Source organism: Protomyctophum parallelum, assembly GCF_964188405.1.
Source record: "Protomyctophum parallelum genome assembly, chromosome: 12".
Taxonomy (NCBI): domain Eukaryota; kingdom Metazoa; phylum Chordata; class Actinopteri; order Myctophiformes; family Myctophidae; genus Protomyctophum; species Protomyctophum parallelum.
Window position 1 is genome coordinate 10,679,742 of NC_139712.1, and position 25,276 is coordinate 10,705,017.

Here is a 25,276-nt window from a genome sequence, read left to right on the forward strand (position 1 = left end):
CTATGCTTTAGCTATTGAAAAATAGCAGATCTACAAGCTCGTGGCGCGCTACGAGCTTGTAGGTTTGCTATTTTTGAAAAATCTGACTGACATTTTTTTAATCTGATCTCAGGTCAGAATGGGTTAAAAACATCATCATCCATAAATGGGTTTGGCCATTTTCTCCTCCCTAGAACACCAGAAATTGAAACCCTGCAAGTTTAAGGTCGGATTCACATTACTGTGTCCACCCCCCCCCCCCTCCCCCCCGCCTTTTCATAATTTATTGTGCAGAAAGAAAAAAAAAGGTTCCACTTTGATGTTTGTCACAACAATGATGCAGTCAAATACAGTGTTCGTTTATATCCGAGTGTAAAATGGTCATATTCATATTTTAGGGCTTTACCGTGAATTCATATTCAGCGTTTCAACTGATTTAGAGTATAGTCCCATACAGCAAAAATATACTATTTATAATAAACCTAACAGAAAACCGTAGCAGCCAATGGCAACAGGCTCAGTCAATACTTCTGTACTTTTACTCAAGTACATTTTGAATTCCGGGACTTTTACCCCCACACGGAGTTGCACCGCTCACTTCACACAGGTGTGATTTTTATTACAAACACCACCATGACACAGGTTGTTTTTTTCCCCCCTTCAGTAATTCTCACTCAAGTATATAATGATTAATTACATTCTGCTTAAAGTATAAAGAACAGAAAGATTAATTAGATACTCCTGAGAGAGAGAGGAGAGAGAGAGAGAGAGAGAGACAGAGACAGAGACAGAGAGAGAGACAGAGACAGAGAGAGAGACAGAGACAGAGAGAGAGACAGAGACAGAGACAGAGACAGAGACAGAGACAGAGACAGAGACAGAGACAGAGACAGAGAGAGAGAGAGAGAGAGAGAGAGAGAGAGAGAGAGAGAGACAGAGACAGAGACAGAGACACAGACACAGAGACAGAGACAGAGACAGAGAGACAGAGACAGAGACAGAGACAGAGAGACAGAGACAGAGACAGAGACAGAGAGACAGAGACAGAGACAGAGACAGAGAGACAGAGACAGAGAGAGACAGAGACAGAGAGAGAGAGAGAGACAGAGAGAGAGAGAGAGACAGAGACAGAGACAGAGACAGAGACAGAGACAGAGAGACAGAGACAGAGACAGAGACAGAGAGACAGAGACAGAGACAGAGAGAGACAGAGACAGAGAGAGAGACAGAGAGAGAGACAGAGACAGAGAGAGACAAGGACATGAAAGAAAATTATGTGCATTTGGCCGACGACCCACATCTGCAGCTAAAGTACATCTAAAGTATAACATAATGCTTGAAACACCAAAACTCATAGAACGCTAAATACTTGTCCAGGACCTCCCACGACGCCAAAGGCGTTTTTAACCCATTCTGACCTGAGATCAGATTCATACGAGGTTTCCGCCGGACACACACTGGTCTGATTAACCCATTCTGACCTGAGATCAGATTCTAGAAATGTCAGTCGCTCTTCGATTTTTCAAAAATAGCAGACCTACAAGCTCGTATCGCGCCACTCGGTGGCGCGATATGAGCTTGTAGATCTGCTATTTTTAAATAGCTAAAGCATAACATGATGCTGACACCAAAATGGGTGCCCGGTCAGAATGGGTTAAAACACATTATTTAGCGTTCTATTCAGTGATGGGAGATTAACATCGGTATCGGACGATTTTTAGTTGTTTTTAGATTAATCGGCATTAAGAAACCCATGTGAAAACAGTGAATCGGCCTACAGTAAGAAACATCATTGTGAACCCACTTACAGTAAGAACAAACATTGTGAACCCACTTACAGTAAGAAAAATCACCGTGAACCCACTTACAGTAAGTAACACCAAACAGAAATGTGAAATCACAAGTGACATCTGGGCTTTAATCATTTATTAATTTTCCACCAGAGAGAGAGAGAGAGAGAGAGAGAGAGAGAGAGAGAGAGAGAGAGAGAGAGAGAGAGAGAGAGAGAGAGAGAGAGAGAGAGAGAGAGAGAGAGAGAGAGAGAGAGAGAGAGAGAGAGAGAGAGAGAGACAGAGACAGAGACAGAGACAGAGACAGAGACAGAGACAGAGACAGAGACAGAGACAGAGACAGAGACAGAGACAGAGACAGAGACAGAGACAGAGACAGAGAGAGAGAGAGAGAGAGAGAGACAGAGACAGAGACAGAGACAGAGACAGAGACAGAGACAGAGACAGAGACAGAGACAGAGACAGAGAGAGGCAGAGAGAGAGAGAGAGGCAGAGAGAGAGAGAGAGGCAGAGAGAGAGAGAGAGCGCATACGGACACACAGATTCAAGTCAATGAACTAGACCAGTGGTTCTCAACCAGTGGTCCGGAGACCACCCGTGGTCCTTGAGAGGGTTCCAGGTGGTCCCCACACAGCTAAATAATGGAGAGTTTGTAACCAAATGGACCAATAGTAGACATTTAACTCATTGGAGCCATTATCAACATTCCCGTTCAATGGTAGATACAGAGATTCAAGGACACTTTGACACTAACTCTGGGGGAGGAGCCCACAGGGTTCGAACCGGCAACCCTGTGGTAGGGCTTTAAGCAACTAGTCGACTATTCAACTACCGGTAGTCGACTAGTAAATCCACTAGTCGACCTTGTTGGTACTAGTTGACTAGTTGACAAGAAAAAAAATTTACACAGTTTGTGTACAAACTATAAATATGTACAAATATTAAAAAAAATATTTTTTAGGTAGTTAAACAACTAGTCGACTAGTAAACTAGTAAAAATCACTAGAAGTGAAAGGGCCGATTCATACTTCATATTTTAGAGCCGAATAAAAGTCGGTTAAAAAATAAATAAAAAATAGGTCAAATAGGAGTATGAATCGGCCCAAAGCCCAACCTTGGGGTTTTACCAATCCGGCCGCTCTGCCCCTGAGCCACCGCCGCCCCCTAGTGGACACTCTACCCCTGAGCCACCACCCCCGCCACCATGAGTTAAATACCATGAAAAAGAACCATAAAAAAAAAAAAACATGAAACGTACTGTATACTGAAACTGTGACAAGATGGTGGACCGTGATACTGCTTGGAAAAATAATCGCGATATATACATACATGTTTCCATATCGCCCACCCCTAAAGGGCAGTCCATACTCTCTCTGACCATCGAACCTTTCGTCGGAAAGCTCCGGTACAAACTACAACATGACGTCACTCGCAACTTCTGAAACGCATTCCTCCGAATTTTCGTTCGGAAAGCTGCGCTCCCAGATGTTGTGACTCGCCGAACTCTACTTCGGAGAAAAAATCCGAACTAGCAGATCTACAAGCTCATATCGCGCCACCGAGTGGCGCGATACGAGCTTGTAGGTCTGCTATTTCGGTGGTCGGGAGACGGTATGGACTGCCCTTTAGTCATCATGGGGGGGGTCCTTAGAAAATAAAGACAAAGAAAGTTTGAGAACTGCTGCGTTGCACGATACCGCACGCCATCGTGCCCCCCCCCCCCCCCCGTCATCGTAGTCCCCCGTTCTACCGCACGCCACAACGCTACTGTTGTTGGTTTACTGAGTCCCCCGTCCGGAACGGACAACGGCTAGAGGTGCTCCGATCGATCGATCGATCGATCGGCCACAGATTCTCACTCCAAATGGACTCGATGATCGGTGATCGGTGATCTGCAATTTTTTTTTACCCGAACCTGGAGAAAGCCATCTTTTATTTACCATTTAAGCGGTATAAAAAAGTCAATCAGATAATATAGTATGATATCGCTTTGCATCTTCGTGACAAGCCTAAACACCCCCCCCCCCCCACACACACATCCCCCCCCCCCCCACACACACATCCCCCCCCCCCCCAATCACACACACACACACACACACACACACACACACACACACACACACACGGGAACAGTTTTGACATGGGTTTTGACATATAATAATATTTTGGAAATATTCAATTTCCCCCCCCCCTAACACACAAGATCGGTATCGGTGGCCGATTGTGAGCTAAAAACAAATCGGTGATCTGGATCGGTCCCAAAACAACATGATCTGTGATCGGTCCCAAAAAACGACGTAGCCTGGCCCAGCCTGAATGATTTCTGGTGTAGAGGGGAGGGGGGGGGGGGTGCCGGTCGAAAAACAGGCGGTGAATCCTATTGGTTCACACGGATCGGACCGGTAGAAAACAGCGAAGTAAAAAACACAGATATCAACAATAATTATGGACCGTCGTCGCCCCCTGTAGTCTGTTATCGGTCAGCAAAATACCAAGAAAGCTTAGAGAAGGAAAAGACACCAGCGTCATGGTGTCACGTGACTGGACGCCGGGGCTGCGCCATGACACCCCACCACGCCCCCATGTGCCAAAACTCACACTGGAAGTTTGATGAATACATGGGAGTGGATGGGAGACCGCTGGACATCTTGTAAACAAACATTATTTATGAACGATAGCGACCTTTGTCATATAATCGGTCCAGGAATATAATAGAAGACATATCACAGATTGTTTTCCGACTGGGTGTTTTTCGACTTGCTAACTGTTTCATTTTACTCAGGAATTTAAAGAGCACAGTACGGCTCTGGGCTGAATGGGCTTATAACCTGACTCCGCCAGCTGGTGGCAGTATTGGGTTCACAATCCTGCCTTCAAACCCCATACCTATATTGTTTTTAATTCATCAACATTACAAACTAAATAACGCTTAAAAAATGTTGAGAATAAAGGATTTTGCAATATTACAAGTCAGTGGTGTTTGATGAAATACTTTTTTTCATATAGCCTTAGGACCAACCCGCCTAGTATAATACAACAGTAGTTTTAAGTAGTAGCCTACACAGTGATGAATCTGCTGCCGAAACTGCTGGGAATGTATTAGAGTGAATGGAGCAAAGTATAGACAAGCATATAAATAAACACTTTCTGAATGATTGAGACCATTGTAAAATAAACGCTTCTGTAACATAACATCACACATCACCAACAAGTGCCTAGTAGTGGTCTAGGTTTACTGGCGCCCCCCCCTATTTTCACACCGTGTAAAGTACCGTGCCGAATTCAAATAGCCACTACTTTGCATAACAACAGCTTTAACTGTTTATATACCTGAGCTGACTGTGAGCCAGTCATTCATTCATATTTAACTTGAAACTGAATAAGGCAATGTCTGGAGTTGATAGAGCAAGCATTAACTTCTTTAAGGCATGCCTATGCCTACTATATTTTGAGGGACACTTAAATCGTTTAATTACCTCTACATTTCACATGCAAATATTATACTTTCACTACAATTATTAGTTATTACTAGACTACTATTACGTTGTATTGTACTACTTAAAACTACTGTTGTATTATACTAGGCGGGTTGGTCCTAAGGCTACTGTTAATTTGCGTATTTATTCTGAAACTTAACCACTTGTAGAGCATATTGTGATAGGCTACTGCTAGGCAACTTTTACTTTAGTGAAAACACCACTGACTTGTAATATTGCAAAATCCTTTATTCTCAACATTTTTAAAGCGTTATTTAGTTTGTAATGTTAGGCTTTTGAAGGCAGGATTGTGAACCCAATACTGCCACCAGCTGGCGGAGTCAGGTTATAAGCCCATTCAGCCCAGAGCCGTACTGTGCTCTTTAAATTCCTGAGTAAAATGAAACAGTTAGCAAGTCGAAAAACACCCAGTCGGAAAACAATCTGTGATATGTCTTCTATTATATTCCTGGACCGATTATATGACAAAGGTCGCTATCGTTCATAAATAATGTTTGTTTACAAGATGTCCAGCGGTCTCCCATCCACTCCCATGTATTCATCAAACTTCCAGTGTGAGTTTTGGCACATGGGGGCGTGGTGGGGTGTCATGGCGCAGCCCCGGCGTCCAGTCACGTGACACCATGACGCTGGTGTCTTTTCCTTCTCTAAGCTTTCTTGCAAAATACCAGGAAGTGTGGCTTCGCTTCCTATGCAAGAATGTCCAATGGATTCCCCCCCCCCCCCCCAGAACGAAAACAAAAGCCTGGGGGGTACCTAAAACAAAGTCCTGGGTACCTTAACCCATTCTGACCTGAGATCAGATTCATACGAGGTTTCCACTGGGACACACACTGGTCTGATTAACCCATTCTGACCTGAGATCAGATTCTAAAAAAAAATGTCAGTCGTTCTTCGATTTTTCAAAAAATAGCAGACCTACAAGCTCGTAGCGCGCCACTCGGTGGCGCGCTATGAGCTTGTAGGTCTGCTATTTTTCAATAGCTAAAGCATAACATGATGCTATAACACCAAAATGGGTTCCCGTTCAGAATGGGTTAAACAAAAGCCTGGGTACCTAAAACAAGAGCCTGGGGGGTACCTAAAACAAAAGCCTAGGGGGTACCTAAAACAAAAGCCTGGGTACCTACCGACTACCGAGGCTACAAACGACCCCTCCTGACCGGAGGAGCCTCCTCCTCCTCTACTGACGATCTATCGGCGCTACTGCTGCTGCTGTGGCTCCGCCTCCGTGGCCGTGGCGGTCGCCGATGACGAGGAGGAGGAGGAGGAGTATCCGTCGGGGATGGAGAAGCTCTTGGACTCGCGCTTGCGCTCGCCGATGGCGTAGTCGACGCGGATGGTGATGTGTCTGGCGCTGTCCTCCGACGGGCGCATGGTCACCTCGCCCACCACCTGGAATCAATCAATCAATGTTTAATCAATCAAATAGTTTACTTTGGTGTTTTTGTTAAAATACCGGGGTGTATACTTAGTTTAGACTTTAGACTAGTCATTGGTTAGACATGGGTTAATGAAGCAATAAGCCACGAGAGGTCTCAGGTTACCGGGTATTTTACACTGGCTGGGGGGCATAGGCAGACCCGAGGCGCAACTATTGAATTCACAAAAGTAGCTACGCTTTGCGCTACCAGAGCGAGCCACATCACTTCCTTGTTGTGCTCGGCAAGTAGGCTATGTGACGGGGAGAATAGCGCTTGATGTTTTTACGGGGCTGCCTGGAGCCACACATTCACAGTCATATGAGCCGGGCGGTGCTTAGACGCCCCAGCACGGCATGTGTTTGTAAATCAATCAAGCGCTCCCCTTCCCCAAGTTCAGCTACAAGGCTGCAGGATGATACAAAGTGATTGAAGGAGTGGGTTATCGGTGAAATTTACACCGGTCACGTGACGGTAACCAGCCAATCAGAATGAAGTATTGGGACTACCCGTTTTAGAAGGTTAGGTTTAGGTGTGCTGCCCCGTGGGAGGTTAGGGTTAGACTAGTCATTGGTTAGACATAGGTTAAGGTTAGGTTTAGGTGTGCTGCCCCGTGGGAGGTTAGGGTTAGATTAGTCATTGGTTAGACATGGGTTAAGGTTAGGTTTAGGTGTGCTGCCCCGTGGGAGGTTAGGTTTAGACTCGTCATTGGTTGGACATGGGTTAAGGTTAGGTTTAGGTGTGCTGCCCCGTGGGAGGTTAGGTTTAGACTAGTCATTGGTTAGACATGGGTTAAGGTTAGGTTTAGGTGTGCTGCCCCGTGGGAGGTTAGGTTTAGACTAGTCATTGGTTAGACATGGGTTAAGGTTAGGTTTAGGTGTGCTGCCCCGTGGGAGGTTAGGTTTAGACTAGTCATTGGTTAGACATGGGTTAAGGTTAGGTTTAGGTGTGCTGCCCCGTGGGAGGTTAGGGTTAGACTAGTCATTGGTTAGACATGGGTTAAGGTTAGGTTTAGGTGTGCTGCCCCGTGGGAGGTTAGGGTTAGACTAGTCATTGGTCAGACATGGGTTAAGGTTAGGTTTAGGGTGAGGGTTTAGACTAGTCATTGGTTAGACATGGGTTAAGGTTAGGTTTAGGTGTGCTGCCCCGTGGGAGGTTAGGTTTAGGGCAGGGGTCGGCAACCCAAGATGTTGAATGAGCCATTTTCGACCAAAAAAATTAATTCAAAATCTATCTGGAGCCGCAACATTTTTTTAGCCATAAAATGCTTATATAATGAAGACAAAAGGGCTGCAAGTGGATATTAGCCTATCTATCAAAATAAAAAGTGCGCTATGGTTTAACTTTCATTACGGGCCCGTTCGGAAAATAGCGCACTGAGCGCACTGTGCAATGCAAACTATGGGCACGTTCGGAAATACCGCACCGGAGCGCACTCGCCCATTAGTTTGCATTGCACAGTGCGCTCAGTGCGTTATTTCCGAACGAGCCCTAATATAGGCGAGTGCGCTCCCGGTGCGCATTTCCGAACGCAGTCAACGCACCCTCCATTATTATGCCATGTTTTTTGCATTGTGTTCTTACCCGTTTAATGTGATTTCTGTGTGTGGACATCGCTGGAGAGCTTCTCAACACTGGGCACGTAAAATGTCACTCTAATCTTCACACACAACTGCGCAGGCTCTCATCGGTGAGGCGTGTGCGGTATTTGGATTTAATGTAGTTCATGTTTGAGAATATCTGCTCACAACGTTACTCCACAAATACTCCAAATGCGAGTTTCTTCATGTTCACATAATTGTCTGGAAGAGCATTAAATGTTTTCCACACAAGTGTGTCGTGTTTTGGGAGGTTTACAATATCGGTATTTGCCTGTATGCTTAATCTGCAGTGACAAACTATCAAACAATAAAAAAGTAACGTTGAAAGACATTTCCAGGGAAAGCATGCTAAGTTTGCATGAATGAGAGAAAGAGGGCTGTTGCAGTCACAGAACTGCTGAAGAAAGCAGAAGGGAGCAAAGTCAGCAAACTATAACTTTTAAGAAGTGGATCGCAATCATCGCAGCTTTAAACTCCACCACTGCTGGCTGCTGCTATAGTTTCGTTGCAACACGGGAGATAATACAACGTCTATATGACTCCTTCATATACTGTAGTCACCGTCTGTGAACGGCTTGCCACGTTTTATTTATTGTTTGATAAGTTTGTCACTGCAGATTTAGCCATGGTGCGTCATGGCAACTGCAGCCTGTTTTATGCAATCGCTACATTTACATTGTAAACGTGTACATAAACATTCAGATTCCAAATATAAAGTACTCGCCACGTGTGCCACTGGTGTTAGAATGTTGCTGGTACAGCGATTAGCATTTCTGCATCCCGCGTTGTTTAATAAAAAGCATTTTTATCCGAGCTGTTATTTTGCCATTGGCTTTCAACTACGCGCCCCCAACCGGTGTGCAACTGTGGATTTCCCAACCCCGTTTGAGACAAGTAGCCGGGGCGCTCGGATAAAAATGCTTTTTATTAAACAACGCGGGATGCAGCAATGCTAATCACTGTACCAGCAAATTTCTAACCCCCGTGGCACATGTGGCGAGGACCTTATATTTGAAATCGGAATGTTTATATACACGTTTGGACTGCGATTGCGTAAAACAGGCTGCTGTTGCGTCATGGGATACTGCAGATTAAGCATACAGGCAATCCATCTTCTGCATTGGCTGTGAAGGCATAAGCGTCTGTCCACGAATTGTTAAATCCTCTGTTTTCGTCGGCTATCTTTCTTTTTCTCCCTGTAGATGTAGAAGCCATAGCGTAGCAGGCACCAGCCTCACCCACCGGTTTGTTTATAATAGTGTCAGGCGCGCAGCATGCGAGTGTGTCGCATGCTATGACGCGAATTTTAGTTGACATTATTGAAACTTAATATTTATTCTACACATTTTTACAAAATTGGGAAACTTAAGAATGTTTCTGTCACGTTTTGCCTCCTACAGAAACCATAAATGAAAAATAAAAATGTGAAAAAATAAACATTTATACATTTTCATCGATTTTTTTGTAATGCTACAGAGAGCCACCAGGGGAGTGCTCAAGAGCCGCATGCGGCTCTAGAGCCGCCGGTTGCCGACCCCTGGTTTAGGGTGAGGGTTTGAGATAGGTTGTAGTTCTATGACTAATGACTGGTCTAAACAATGACTAGTCTTTTTTTAATATATATATTTTATCCCACGATTTTGTAACCCATTTTCCACCCCTGTGTCAATCATCGAATGTGATCCTGGGCTCTACACACCCTCCACCAACCTAGTCCCCATATATGGGGGACAAGGGGAGACCAACCTAGTCCCCATATATGGGGGACAAGGGGAGACCAACCTAGTCCCCATATATGGGGGACAAGGGGAGACCAACCTAGTCCCCATATATGGGGGACAAGGGGAGACCAACCTAGTCCCCATATATGGGGGACATGGGGAGACCAACCTAGTCCCCATATATGGGGGACATGGGGAGACCAACCTAGTCCCCATATATGGGGGACAAGGGGAGACCAACCTAGTCCCCATATATGGGGGACATGGGGAGACCAACCTAGTCCCCATATATGGGGGACAAGGGGAGACCAACCTAGTCCCCATATATGGGGGACATGGGGAGACCAACCTAGTCCCCATATATGGGGGACAAGGGGAGACCAACCTAGTCCCCATATATGGGGGACATGGGGAGACCAACCTAGTCCCCATATATGGGGGACAAGGGGAGTGACTAGTCTAAACCAAGTACTGTCTAAACTAAGTACTGCACCCAAAATACCTTTTACAGTTGTGTTTACAACTGACAAGGTGGAAAAAGTGGCATTCCAAAATAAAAAGATGCCCAATGTGTCATGATTGTGTATTTGTGAACACTATTGTTATTAATGTATCTTTAGGTGAATATTTCAGTGTTTTCGGTGGTCTACAGTACCTTGGTGTCCTGAACCACCTCCACAGGCCCATCCAGGTAGAGCACGGCCTGCTTCCAGTGGGTCTCGGGCATGAAGGGAGACGTGGAGAGCACCAGGGGCTTGTTGTTGTTGTTGTTACCGCCGCCGCCGTCCTCGCCCCCCAACGCCCCGCCCGGCGACGACAACGACAACGACGAGGCGCCGCCCGGCCCCACGATGGGGAAGGTGACGGTGAACCAGACGCACAGCGCGTTGACGGCCGCCGAGCCGAAGCACTCGCACTGGAAGGCGCCGCGCACGCACGTCAGCTCGGCCGGCGTGACCGTGCGCAGGTCCAGCTCGGCGAAGCGGGCCGGGTGCGACAGGACGTCCTCCACCGTCACCGGCGTCACCGTCACGTCGTTGTTCATGATGCAGCGCTGGGCGAAGTCCGCCATGCACGACATGTCCACGCCGTACTGGTCCTGATGGAGAGGAGGACGAGATGGGGTTATTATCACGACATGTCCACGCCGTACTGGTCCTGATGGAGAGGAGGAGGAGATGGGGTTATTATCACGACATGTCCACGCCGTACTGGTCCTGATGGAGAGGAGGAGGAGATGGGGTTATTATCACGACATGTCCACGCCGTACTGGTCCTGATGGAGAGGAGGAGGAGATGGGGTTATTATCACGACATGTCCACGCCGTACTGGTCCTGATGGAGAGGAGGACGAGATGGGGTTATTATCACGGCATGTCCACACCGTACTGGTCCTGATGGAGAGGAGGAGGAGATGGGGTTATTATCACGACATGTCCACGCCGTACTGGTCCTGATGGAGAGGAGGAGGAGATGGGGTTATTATCACGACATGTCCACGCCGTACTGGTCCTGATGGAGAGGAGGAGGAGATGGGGTTATTATCACGACATGTCCACACCGTACTGGTCCTGATGGAGAGGAGGAGGAGATGGGGTTATTATCACGGCATGTCCACACCGTACTGGTCCTGATGGAGGAGGAGGAGGAGATGGGGTTATTATCACGGCATGTCCACGCCGTACTGGTCCTGATGGAGGAGGAGGAGGAGATGGGGTTATTATCACGGCATGTCCACGCCGTACTGGTCCTGAGGAGGAGGAGGAGGAGGAGATGGGGTTATTATCACGACATGTCCACGCCGTACTGGTCCTGATGGAGAGGAGGACGAGATAGGATTGTTTTGTTTTAACCCATTCTGACCTGAGATCAGATTCATACGAGGTTTCCACTGGACACACACTGGGTCTGATTAACCCATTCTGACCTGAGATCAGATTCTAAAAATGTCAGTCGTTCTTCGATTTTTCAAAAAATAGCAGACCTACAAGCTCATAGCGCGCCACTCGGTGGCGCGCTATGAGCTTGTAGATCTGCTATTTTTCAATAGCTAAAGCATAACATGATGCCAACACCAAAATGGGTTCCCGTTCAGAATGAGTTAATAATAATAATAATAATAAAACTTTATTTGTATAGCACCTTTCATGAAATGAAATACAGCTCAAAGTGCTTTACAGAGCAATGGAGAAAAGAAAGAAAAGCAAGGCAACGACATTACAAAACAAGCAGTAATGCAATACAGTGATGACATGAATAACAAAAAAATAAAAGATCAATTAAAAGCAATGTTGTAGAAGTGGGTCTTGAGCTGAGCTTTAAAAATGTCTAGAGAGGCTGCCTGTCGAAGGTACAGTGGGAGCTTGTTAAACTACAGAGGCTGCCTGTCGAAGGTACAGTGGGAGTTTGTTAAACTACAGAGGCTGCCTGTCGAAGGTACAGTGGGAGCTTGTTCCATGCCGACGGCCCGTAGAAGCAGAAAGCTGCTTCCCCGTATTTTTTAGTTGCCATTTTTTTAGGCAAAGCGAGCAGGCCAGCAGTGGAAGACCTTAGCGGGCGGTTTGGGACATATTTATTCATGTAGGTAGGAAGGTGCGACACCATTGAGAGCTTTATACACAAGTAAAATAATTTAAAAATCAATCCTAAAAACAAGAAGAGGACGAGATAGAATTATCTTGTTTTAGTCCCGGGATGAATATACGGCTGCAATTAATTTTATCTGCCAGGGCAGGCAGCAAGTTGTCACAGTAGTTGTCATGTGTTGTCACGACAAGAGTTGGCTTCGTACGACGCTTAAAAAGGTCTTTAAATAAATACGTTTTGCAATGTCCATTGAGATTCATTTCCTGGGCCACTCGTCGTTCTGAAAGGGGGAGGGACTGCGACGCTCTATTGGCTAACACAGAAATTAGCGGGATCGGATCGGGAACGAATAATGTGTATCGGGACATCCCTATTTATTGACAACCCATTCATGAAACAGAAAAGTTAAAGTGAGCTTCATTTTTGATCAACCCCATAACTTAAGAGTGTACCAAGATAAATGGACAATGTGTCACGATGAGATACATCGTGAGCTTGTAGATCTGCTATTATCAAAAGATTTCTTCAACATTTCATACTTTTGAGTAACTTGTGAGACGGGACATAATGAGTTCTTTCTACTTTTGGTACTTTATGTAAAAAAAATAATCTATATATTTTTTTTCTCCCACGATTTTGTAACCCATTTTTCACCACATGTGTCAATTACACGTTATGTACATTTTGATACTGACACTTTTGTACTTTTATTCTAGTCCATTTTTAATTCCAGACTTTTACTTGTAACATGGCAGTAGGGACGCTGTGATCCAGATGTTTCACTTCCGATCCGATACCGATTTGGCAGCATCAATACCGATCCGATAGCGTTCCGATTGGTCGTTATCGTGGCGATATCCGATCTCACAGCATCCCTACATTGCAGCATTGATACTTTTACTTAACACATTTAGACCTGAGACCAGATTCTAAAAAATGTCTTCTAAATCCTGACAGTTTTCTGAAAAACCCCATGTTTCTATGTCAGTGGTGCTCACAGGGTTAAACACCCATGTTTCTATGTCAGTGGTTCTCACAGGGTTAAAACACATGTTTCTATGTCAGTGGTTCACTGGTTCTATGTCAGTGGTGCTCACAGGGTTAAAACCCATGTTTCTATGTCAGTGGTTCACTGGTTCTATGTCAGTGGTGCTCACAGGGTTAAAACCCATGTTTCTATGTCAGTGGTTCACTGGTTCTATGTCAGTGGTGCTCACAGGGTTAAAACACATGTTTCTATGTCAGTGGTTCACTGGTTCTATGTCAGTGGTGCTCACAGGGTTAAAACCCATGTTTCTATGTCAGTGGTTCACTGGTTCTATGTCAGTGGTGCTCACAGGGTTAAAACCCATGTTTCTATGTCAGTGGTTCTCACAGGGTTAAAACCCTATGTTTCTATGTCAGTGGTGCTCAAAGTATTTCATGTCAAGGACCCCCAGAATTATCAGAATCAGAAGAACGGTCTGGAAAGAATATACTCAAACATTTGGGCCACATTTTCACAATTTTTCAAAAAATAGCAGATCTACAAGCTCGTATGAGCTTGTAGATCTGCTATTTTTCAATAGCTAAAGCATAACATAATGCTTAACCCATTCTGGGCGGGAACCCATTTTGGTATTAGCACTATGTTCTGCTTTAGCTATTGAAAAATAGCAGATCTACAAGCTCATAGCGCGCCACCGAGTGGCACGCTACGAGCTTGTAGGTCTGCTATTTTTTGAAAAATCGAAGAGCGACTGACATAGAAGACATTTTTAGAATCTGATCTCAGGTCAGAATGGAAAACGGTCACGATGTAGAAGACATTTTTAGAATCTGATCTCAGGTCAGAATGGGTGAATCAGACCAGTGTGTGTCCAGTGGAAACCTCGTATGAATCTGATCTCAGGTCAGAACGGGGTAAAGGATTACCTTGACGGTGCACCAGAAGTTGAGCCGGTCCTCGACCACCAGGTCGTTGATGGGAGCGATGTAGAGCTCCGCCTTGGAGGGCAGGATGAGACCGCCAGGTTTCAGCCATCTGTAAGCAAACATTTACTTTAGTTTAGTTTAGGACGAGACCGCCAGGTTTCAGCCATCTGTAAGCACACATTTAGTTTAGTTTAGTTTAGGATGAGACCGCCAGGTTTCAGCCATCTGTAAGCACACATTTAGTTTAGTTTAGTTTAGTTTAGGATGAGACCGCCAGGTTTCAGCCATCTGTAAGCACACATATAGTTTAGTTTAGTTCAGCATGAGACCGCCAGGTTTCAGCCATCTGTAAGCACACATATAGTTTAGTTTAGTTCAGGATGAGACCGCCAGGTTTCAGCCATCTGTAAGCACACATATAGTTTAGTTTAGTTCAGGATGAGACCGCCAGGTTTCAGCCACCTGTAAGCACACATTTAGTTTAGTTTAGTTTAGGACGAGACCGCCAGGTTTCAGCCACCTGTAAGCGAACATTTAGTTTAGTTTAGGATGAGACCGCCAGGTTTCAGCCATCTGTAAGCACACATTTAGTTTAGTTTAGGACGAGACCGCCAGGTTTCAGCCATCTGTAAGCACACATTTAGTTTAGTTTAGGATGAGACCGCCAGGTTTCAGCCATCTGTAAGCACAGATTTAGTTTAGTTTAGGATGAGACCGCCAGGTTTCAGCCACCTGTAAGCAAACATTTAGTTTAGTTTAGGATGAGACCGCCAGGTTTCAGCCATCTGTGGACACACATTTAGTTTAGTTTAGGATGAGACCGCCAGGTTTCAGCCATCTGTGGACACACATTTAGTTTAGTTTAGGATGAGACCGCCAGGTTTCAGCCATCTGTGGACACACATTTAGTTTAGTTTAGGATGAGACCGCCAGCCTATTCATAGTCCATGTAGCACAGAGTTTAGCATGCTCTCGTGCAGCAGCGCGTAGCCTAGCCTAGCGTAGCCCATCCACCCACCTGTCTCGTCCGTGTAGCACAGAGTTCAGCATGCTCTCGTGCAGCAGCGCGTAGCCTAGCCTAGCGTAGCCCATCCACCCACCTGTCTCGTCCGTGTAGCACAGAGTTTAGCATGCTCTCGTGCAGCAGTGCGTAGCCTAGCATAGCATAGCATAGCGTAGCCCATCCACCCACCTGTCTCGTCCGTGTAGCACAGAGTTCAGCATGCTCTCGTGCAGCAGCGCGTAGCCTAGCCTAGCCTAGCGTAGCCCATCCACCCACCTGTCTCGTCCATGTAGCACAGAGTTTAGCATGCTCTCGTGCAGCAGCGCGTAGCGTAGCCTAGCCTAGCGTAGCCCATCCACCCACCTGTCTCGTCCATGTAGCACAGAGTTTAGCATGCTCTCGTGCAGCAGCGCGTAGCCTAGCCTAGCCTAGCGTAGCCCATCCACCCACCTGTCTCGTCCGTGTAGCACAGAGTTTAGCATGCTCTCGTGCAGCAGTGCGTAGCGTAGCATAGCATAGCATAGCGTAGCCCATCCACCCACCTGTCTCGTCCGTGTAGCACAGAGTTTAGCATACTCTCGTGCAGCAGCGCGTAGCCCATCCACTCGCTCACGATCACGTCCACCATCTCCGGCAGCTCGATGCTCTCCAGCGTGCCGCGGATCACCTCGATGCGGTCCTCCATCCCGTTCTGACGGACGATCTTCACCGCCTGTTCAGAGTAGAGCGTTGTCAGGCCATCGATTGTCACGGTGAGTAATGGCGATTATTAACGACTACATTGTGTTCTCGGCGTTGAACGTTACAACGTCTTAACCCATTCTGACCTGAGATCAGATTCTAAAAAATGTCTTCTACATCCTGACAGTTTTCTGAAAAAGCTATGTTTCTATGTCAGTGGTTCGTCGATTTTTCAAAAATAGCAGACCTACAAGCTCTTAGCACGCCACTCGGTGGCGTGCTATGAGCTTGTAGATCTGCTATTTTTCAATAGCTAAAAAGCATGACATGATGCTAACACCAAAAGGGGTTCCCGCGCAGAATGGGTTATGCATGGAAAAAAGCTATGCGTTTGTCTCGTCATCAAAAATGCACAGGGCAGATATGACAAATAACTGAAAAATACAAAGACATTACAGATATATTCATTAATCTTATACTATTAAAAGATAGCAGCGGTTTTGGTCATCGGTGGCATGGGCATGGCCGATGTTGTAGCGACTACTTCTTCACCATCAAACCAAATTAAAGTAGCGTTATGACGAGGCCGAGCTGTCGGCAGGAAATGTAGGGCGCGTTTCCAAACGAATCTCAGTAGCAATAGTTCCGTACAGGCCACCATAGATTTGTTCTATTTTTTTTGGAACGAGAGTTGTAAGATTTGTCTTAAATCATGATTACAATGTTATCAATTTAAGCCCCTTTAACCCATTCTGACCGGGCATCCATTTTGGTGTTGGCATCATGTTATGCTTTAGCTATTGAAAAATAGCAGATCTACAAGCTCATATCGCGCCACCGAGTGGCGCGATACGAGCTTGTAGGTCTGCTATTTTTGAAAAATCGAAGAACGACTGACATTTTTAGAATCTGATCTCAGGTCAGAATGGGTTCGTCAGACCAGCGTGTGTCCAGTGGAAACCTCGTATGAATCTGATCTCAGGTCAGAATGGGTTAAAAATAAGTTAAAAACGTCTTTGGCCTGGAGGGACGTTGTGAAAAAGTCAAATCAGTACATGGCCTTCAATGAGTTTTAAGGTGATTTATTGACAGAATGTCAAAGTCCAAACATGTACTGAAACGGTTGATAAAATAAACGTTGCGTATAAGTAAACAGTCAACAGAAAATATTGAGCCTAAAAAAGCTCGGCCCCATTCTCTCACTAATAAAATCAACAAACACAATGTATAATTTGGCTCCTGCAGCCTATATTTCTCATGTTATTTCAACAGGCTTAAAAACACATCTTGCAGGAAAAGAGACAATGAGAGAAGAGAGCTTTACCAATTGAAAATTGGGAAAGTATATACAGTTGGTATGACCCGGCCGGGGATTGAACCCCAACCTCCCAGTCTCATGGCGGACACTCTAACCACAAGGCCACTGCTGAGACTGAACCTGCCCCCCTATGGGCCTCATGGCTACAGAAACAGGAGATAGGCTCCTGCCCCTATGGGCCTCATGGCTACAGAAACAGGAGATAGGCTCCTGCCCCTATGGGCCTCATGGCTACAGAAACAGGAGATAGGCTCCTGCCCCTATGGGCCTCATGGCTACAGAAACAGGAGATAGGCTCCTGCCCCTATGGGCCTCACGCTACAGAAACAGGAGATAGGCTCCTGCCCCTATGGGCCTCACGCTACAGAAACAGGAGATAGGCTCCTGCCCCTATGGGCCTCATGGCTACAGAAACAGGAGATAGGCTCCTGCCCTATGGGCCTCATGGCTACAGAAACAGGAGATAGGCTCCTGCCCTAAGGGCCTCATGGCTACAGAAACAGGAGATAGGCTCCTGTCCTTTGGGCCTCATGGCTACAGAAACAGGAGATAGGCTCCTGCCCCTATGGGCCTCATGGCTACAGAAACAGGAGATAGGCTCCTGCCCTATGGGCCTCATGGCTACAGAAACAGGAGATAGGCTCCTGCCCCCTATGGGCCTCATGGCTACAGAAACAGGAGATAGGCTCCTGCCCCTATGGGCCTCATGGCTACAGAAACAGGAGATAGGCTCCTGCCCTATGGGCCTCATGGCTACAGAAACAGGAGATAGGCTCCTGCCCTAAGGGCCTCATGGCTACAGAAACAGGAGATAGGCTCCTGTCCTTTGGGCCTCATGGCTACAGAAACAGGAGATAGGCTCCTGCCCCTATGGGCCTCATGGCTACAGAAACAGGAGATAGGCTCCTGCCCTATGGGCCTCATGGCTACAGAAACAGGAGATAGGCTCCTGCCCCCTATGGGCCTCATGGCTACAGAAACAGGAGATAGGCTCCTGCCCCTATGGGCCTCATGGCTTGGCAATCTTATATACAGTTGGAGGGGGTACAGCATTGTGTAAACAGAGCTATGTCACATCGCATATATATATATATATATATATATATATTAGGGATGCACCGAAAGGGAAATTCTTGGCCGAAACCGAATACCGAATATAGGAAACAGTTGGCCGAAAACCGAATACCGAATAGCCGAATACATATTTGTTGTAAAGCTAACTTAAATAATAAACACTTATGGGTCCATTAAAGAAACATCTAATTAATTGGAGGCTTTGTGATTAATTAATCTCAATTAATCACATTTTAATCGCATAGCAATAGGCCTATTTGACCTGAGCAGTGAGCTTTTTTTTCTACATAAGCATAGGCAATAAAACAAGTAGTAATAATAATAGTGATAATAATATTATTTATATAAAGCTTCTCTGAGTACTTAGACACTTTTCAAGGAGAACATGAGAAAACAAATAAAAAAAACTTTATTAGAGAAAAACTAAGACTATGGAATAAAATAAATTAAAGTGGAATGAGATAGCAATATTCCAGAGGTGGGTTTGAATTTATAGGTGGTGGCATGTCTCTGAGTTTTGGGAAGTGCATTATAGTTGTGGACAGTGAAACCCTGACCATTAAACATGGGCAGACGCAACGATACAGTATCATTCATTGTTAAAGCTCCAAATGATATTCCCATTCGTCTTTGTGTCTGCCCATGTAAACGCATCAGCAAGTGTGAGGTGTTGGGGAACGGATGGAAAGTACATAGTGTTAAAACTAACGTTAGCTCCCATGCTAGCTATAGCTTCCCTCGTCAACAGAACAACACCCGTCCACAGATCGGGTGGAAGAGCTGCTGATATCACGTTGCTTGTGCCCGTGGATGGGAAATAAGATTTAAAAGGCTATGGAAGCGTGGATGAAAGCACATATGTATGCAATAAAGTTGTGTCGGATCTGCCTATGCATTGAAGCATTCCGTGACTGCTGCTCGTGTGTTGTGTTGTGACTGCTGGCTGCTGCCGGCTGAGCTGATGCATAGTTAATGAGCGTCATAAGCATGCGCCCTTCCTGCGCTGAAAGTAGCAGATCTACAAGCTATCTACCCGTCGCAATGCACAGCGCGTTGGGCTTGTGCATCTTTGTTTTTCCCGCAGTTTAGTTCGATTCACAACTTTAGGACCACTACTACTATTCTGTGATATTTTTCGGCTTATTTGAGCCGAAACCGAATAGGCCGAAAATACATTTTTAGCCATTTTCGGCCGAATATTTTCGGTGGCCGAATTTTCGGTGCATCCCTAATATATATATATATATATATATATATATATATATATATATATACATGATAGGGTATAAGGCTTTTTGAAAGGAATAGCAGCAATCTTTTGAACAGTATAGAACAGTACAGTATAACAGTACAGTAATATACCTGCACTGCTATGGAGCACGCCTCATTATATACAGTACAGTATAAAAGTACAGTATAACAGTAACATACCTGCTCTGCTATGGAGCACACCTCTATAGTACAGTATAACAGTACAGTACCTGCTCTGCTATGGAGCAGGCCTCTACAGTACAGTAAAGTACAGTAACATACCTGCTCTGCTATGGAGCAGGCCTCATATACATACAGTACAGTAAAGTACAGTAACATACCTGCTCTGCTATGGAGCAGGCCTCATATACATACAGTACAGTAAAGTACAGTAACTACGTAGGGCCGGGACTAATTGCGATTAATTTAGATTAATTAACTACAGACAAATGTATCGCGATTAACTACAGATAAATTAATCGCACCTTTTTTTCACCGCGGAACGTTTCTCACTGGGCGCTTTTCTATAGTACTGAAAACTGGAAATAATAAAAAGTCACCCCATTTTGTGTTGCCTAGAACTGGAGGTCTGACAAAAAACAGTAACAATATGAAGTAAGTACAGCTTTGTGATTTGTGAGTACAGTATAACAGTAACATACCTGCTCTGCTATGGAGCAGGCCTCTACAGTACAGTATAACAGTACAGTATAACAGTACAGTATAACAGTACAGTACCTGCTCTGCTATGGAGCAGGCCTCTACAGTACAGTATAACAGTACAGTAACATACCTGCTCTGCTATGGAGCACGCCTCATACAGTACAGTATAACAGTACAGTAACATACCTGCTCTGCTATGGAGCAGGCCTCTACAGTACAGTATAACAGTACAGTAACATACCTGCTCTGCTATGGAGCAGGCCTCTACAGTACAGTACAGTAAAGTACAGTAACATACCTGCTCTGCTATGGAGCAGGCCTCATACAGTACAGTACAGTAACATACCTGCTCTGCTATGGAGCAGGCCTCTACAGTACAGTAAAGTACAGTAACATACCTGCTCTGCTATGGAGCAGGCCTCATACAGTACAGTAAAGTACAGTGACATACCTGCTCTGCTATGGAGCAGGCCTCATATACAGTACAGTACAGTAAAGTACAGTAACATACCTGCTCTGCTATGGAGCAGGCCTCATATACAGTACAGTACAGTAAAGTACAGTAACATACCTGCTCTGCTATGGAGCAGGCCTCATATACATACAGTACAGTAAAGTACAGTAACATACCTGCTCTGCTATGGAGCAGGCCTCATATACAGTACAGTACAGTAAAGTACAGTAACATACCTGCTCTGCTATGGAGCACGCCTCATACAGTACAGTACAGTAAAGTACAGTAACATACCTGCTCTGCTATGGAGCACGCCTCATACAGTACAGTAAAGTACAGTAACATACCTGCTCTGCTATGGAGCAGGCCTCATATACATACAGTACAGTAAAGTACAGTAACATACCTGCTCTGCTATGGAGCAGGCCTCATACAGTACAGTAAAGTACAGTAACATACCTGCTCTGCTATGGAGCAGGCCTCATATACATACAGTACAGTAAAGTACAGTGACATACCTGCTCTGCTATGGAGCAGGCCTCTACAGTACAGTAAAGTACAGTAACATACCTGCTCTGCTATGGAGCAGGCCTCTACAGTACAGTAAAGTACAGTGACATACCTGCTCTGCTATGGAGCAGGCCTCATATACATACAGTACAGTAAAGTACAGTAACATACCTGCTCTGCTATGGAGCAGGCCTCATATACATACAGTACAGTAAAGTACAGTAACATACCTGCTCTGCTATGGAGCAGGCCTCATATACATACAGTACAGTAAAGTACAGTGACATACCTGCTCTGCTATGGAGCAGGCCTCTACAGTACAGTAAAGTACAGTAACATACCTGCTCTGCTATGGAGCAGGCCTCTACAGTACAGTAAAGTACAGTAACATACCTGCTCTGCTATGGAGCAGGCCTCTACAGTACAGTACAGTACAGTAACATACCTGCTCTGCTATGGAGCAGGCCTCATATACATACAGTACAGTACAGTACAGTAACATACCTGCTCTGCTATGGAGCAGGCCTCATAATACATACAGTACAGTAAAGTACAGTGACATACCTGCTCTGCTATGGAGCAGGCCTCATACAGTACAGTAAAGTACAGTAACATACCTGCTCTGCTATGGAGCAGGCCTCATAATACATACAGTACAGTAAAGTACAGTGACATACCTGCTCTGCTATGGAGCAGGCCTCCACGGCGTACACCTTCCTGGCGCCCGCCTGCACACAGAACACGCTGAGGACGCCCGTGCCGGCGCCCACGTCCAGGACCACCTTCCCCCGGATGGACGCCTCGTTCCTCAGGATGGCCGTGCGGTAGGTGGAGGTCCTCGCGTGGTCCGCGATCATCTCCTCGTGGATGGTCACGTCCTGGTGGTAGGGATTGATTGATTGATTGATTGATTATTTATTTTCGTGTCATGCACACCTTGTGCCCAACAGTGTTGTTTTCGTCGACTAAAACTAAGACGAAAAATGTTCGTCGACTACCTTTTTTCACTGAAACTAAATGGAAACTAAATGGAAACTAAGCTATGATGACTAAAACTAAGACTAAACATACTGACAATTTCGTCGACAAATAAAAACTAGACTAAAATGTTAGGAAGGGACTAGTGGACAAGGCATCCAGTAGGAGTCATTTTACACTTGGTTGCATGCTGAAAATAGCCGATCTACAAGCTCACAACGCGTCGCAGAGCTTGTAGATCGGCTATTTTCAGCATGTGTAAAATAAGTCATTACGACGGCAACAAGGTCCGCAAAAATACATTTTAGTCGACTAAATCACCTGTAGATTTAGTCGACTAAAATCTTATGACATTTAGTCGACTAAAACTAGACTAACACTAATACATTCCAGGTGACTAAAATGTGACTAAAACTAAGTGAAAACTATTCTGGAGACTAGGACTAAAACTAAAATAGAAATTTGCTGCCAAAAACAACACTGTTGCCCAACCCTCATGGGTTTATAAGACACCATTTCACATTTACAGCATGTTTTACATTACATAATTTATGCATTTTACAGCATGTTTACATTACATCATTCATTATATTACACCCCAGATGTATACAGAGTATACTCTGTCTTCTTTCCCAAGCTTGACAAATAAAATCTGCTACAACGAAAGTCCCTTTGGCAAAACATATCTCCATTTTTACATAGTCATTTAAATCTAGGAAATCCCCACATATAGAAGACATCTTATTAACCAGAATATCCCTTAAGTCGTCATATTTAGAGCAGTAAAACAAAAAGTGAACTTTTTCAATTTCATCCAGATCACAGAACAGACAATATCTCTCATCTTCAGTAGTAGGGTGACCAGATCCAAACCATTCATTTGAGGGACAGAACTATCGCTTGTCCCACACAAGCGATAGTGGAGTACCGGGTTAGCAACGTACTACTTGAGTTACTATTAAATGCCTTGATGTCATATTCGACCATATGGCCTATTGGCTATCATTTATAAACTCCTCTGGTGTCTCACATTTTGTTTTTAAAATCATGCTTTCTTTTTATGCTATTTTAACAGGCTTAAAGGGATAGTTCAGATTTGGTTAACTTAAGCTGTATGAAATACTTGTCATTAATAATATAGTGGTTGCAACTGTATTCATTGATTGCCCGAGTCCCGTGGTGGGAGTTCTGCTCTGGTTTTGGTCAATATTATGTAGTTCCGGTCATTTTGTGGAGGGGCACTGGGGGCCACGCAGTAAAAGTAAATTAATTTATTTGTATTGTTGACCTATTTCTAAAAGATTAGCACAACTTTTGTTCAACTTTGACCCCTCTATCACATGGAACTATTTTTTGGCGTAGTGATATGGACACAAAAAGCATAGTTCCGTGTGATAGAGGGGTAAAAAATGAACGAAGGTTACACTAATATTTTAGAAATAGGTCAACAATACAAATGACGTTAGTTTTGTGGATTAATTTACTTTTACTGCGTGGCCCCTGTGCCCTCCACAAAATGACCGGAACTACTTAATATTTCACCAAAATCAGAGCAGAACTCCCACCAAGGGACTCTGGCAATCAATTAATACAGTTGCAACCACTATATTAATGGTCACTAATAATCATGATAAAATGGCACGATTGTTTTCTACTCAGTCTGTGTCTCATAGGACAGCTGTGGGCAGTTTAGAAACCGTCTTCCAGTGACATCATCATTAGGCAGATTTATTTTTAAACAAGATTTTTTAACAAAAATGTTTAGATTTTCATTATCGTGAGAACGATGGCTTCCATTTTCGCATTGCAACTTTTCAGGACTAGAAAGCCTGCAGTTTCTATTAGCTTGTATTCCATATCGATGATGTCACTGGAGGACGGTTTCTGAACTGCCCACAGCCCTCCTATGAGGCACAGACCGAGTAGAAACAAATCGCACCATTTTTCCATGATTATTAGTGAGGACCTATTATATGAAGATAGGTTGAAAAGTGGTGAAGTGGTCCTTTAAGTTGAAAAAATCTGAACTATCCCTTTAAAAACACACCTTGCTGGAAGAGACAATGAGAGAGCTTTACAACAGAAGGACAACTATTAGGGGACTAAACTATTAGGGCATTTGAACACTGATGCAATTGCCTGCCAATCTGTCACAATGTGGGACAGACAGGGTCTCAGTATGAGGACAGGAGGGACGCATGAAATGTCTTGGAAATGAGGGACTGTCCCACTGCAGAGAGGGACATCATCTGTCCCACTGACTGCAGAGAGGGACATGTGTGCCACTGACTGCAGAGAGGGACATGTGTCCCACTGACTGCAGAGAGGGACATCTGTCCCACTGCAGAGACTAGAGGGACATGTGTCCCCCTGCCCTGCAGAGAGGGACATGTGTCCTCATAATACCTGGTAGCTGTCGAAGTACAGCGAGTCTTGCACACTCCTCCGGTCAGCCGCAGAGGTCTGCTTCCTCTTCTTCACCACGTGGAGAGACATCTCTTTATTTTATTTATAATTATAAATACCAAAGCTATAATACGTTTATATTTTCATTCAATATAAATCCTTTCGTTCCTTCCTTTTTCTGCTGAGTAGAACATGTGGCGTTATGTTTGTTGTTGTTGCTACAGTGTTGCCGGCTCGGCTGCTTGCTACTTTCCTTCCTTCTTCCGCATTGGGAGGGACTACACAACAACACGGGTTTGGTGGGACTTGTAGTTTTCCGCGAGGGGAGAATGCCGCGTGAGTGAATGGCGGAGGGGTGTTCGATAGGACTACACTTCCCACAACTGTTGATTTTGCAAAATCATAGTATTACTGCCTCCGTTACTATTG

The 25,276-nt window shown here is 45.0% G+C and overlaps 1 protein-coding gene across 1 annotated transcript; it reads right to left on the reverse strand.

The window, feature by feature from the left end:
* Positions 1–6,444: 6,444 nt before the first annotated feature.
* On the reverse strand, positions 6,445–24,964 carry prmt6 (protein arginine methyltransferase 6). Its single transcript, XM_083778613.1, has 6 exons — positions 24,848–24,964; positions 22,141–22,341; positions 16,055–16,224; positions 14,510–14,618; positions 10,665–11,108; positions 6,445–6,661 (listed from the first exon to the last, which is right to left on the reverse strand). Exons 1-6 carry the CDS (start codon positions 24,935–24,937, stop codon positions 6,470–6,472), a joined length of 1,206 nt encoding a protein of 401 aa, XP_083634739.1. The 5' UTR covers positions 24,938–24,964; the 3' UTR covers positions 6,445–6,469.
* Positions 24,965–25,276: the final 312 nt, after the last annotated feature.

Excerpts from the sequence above, each read along its gene's own strand:
- prmt6 (XM_083778613.1), bottom strand. The coding sequence starts at position 24,937 with ATGTCTCTCCACGTGGTGAAGAAGAGGAAGCAGACCTCTGCGGCTGAC. Across the intron at positions 16,225-22,140 it reads CCTGCTCCATAGCAGAGCAG|GCGGTGAAGATCGTCCGTCA; the intron begins GTATGTCACTGT and ends TACTCTGAACAG. Across the intron at positions 14,619-16,054 it reads GTGCTACACGGACGAGACAG|ATGGCTGAAACCTGGCGGTC; the intron begins GTGGGTGGATGG and ends GTTTGCTTACAG.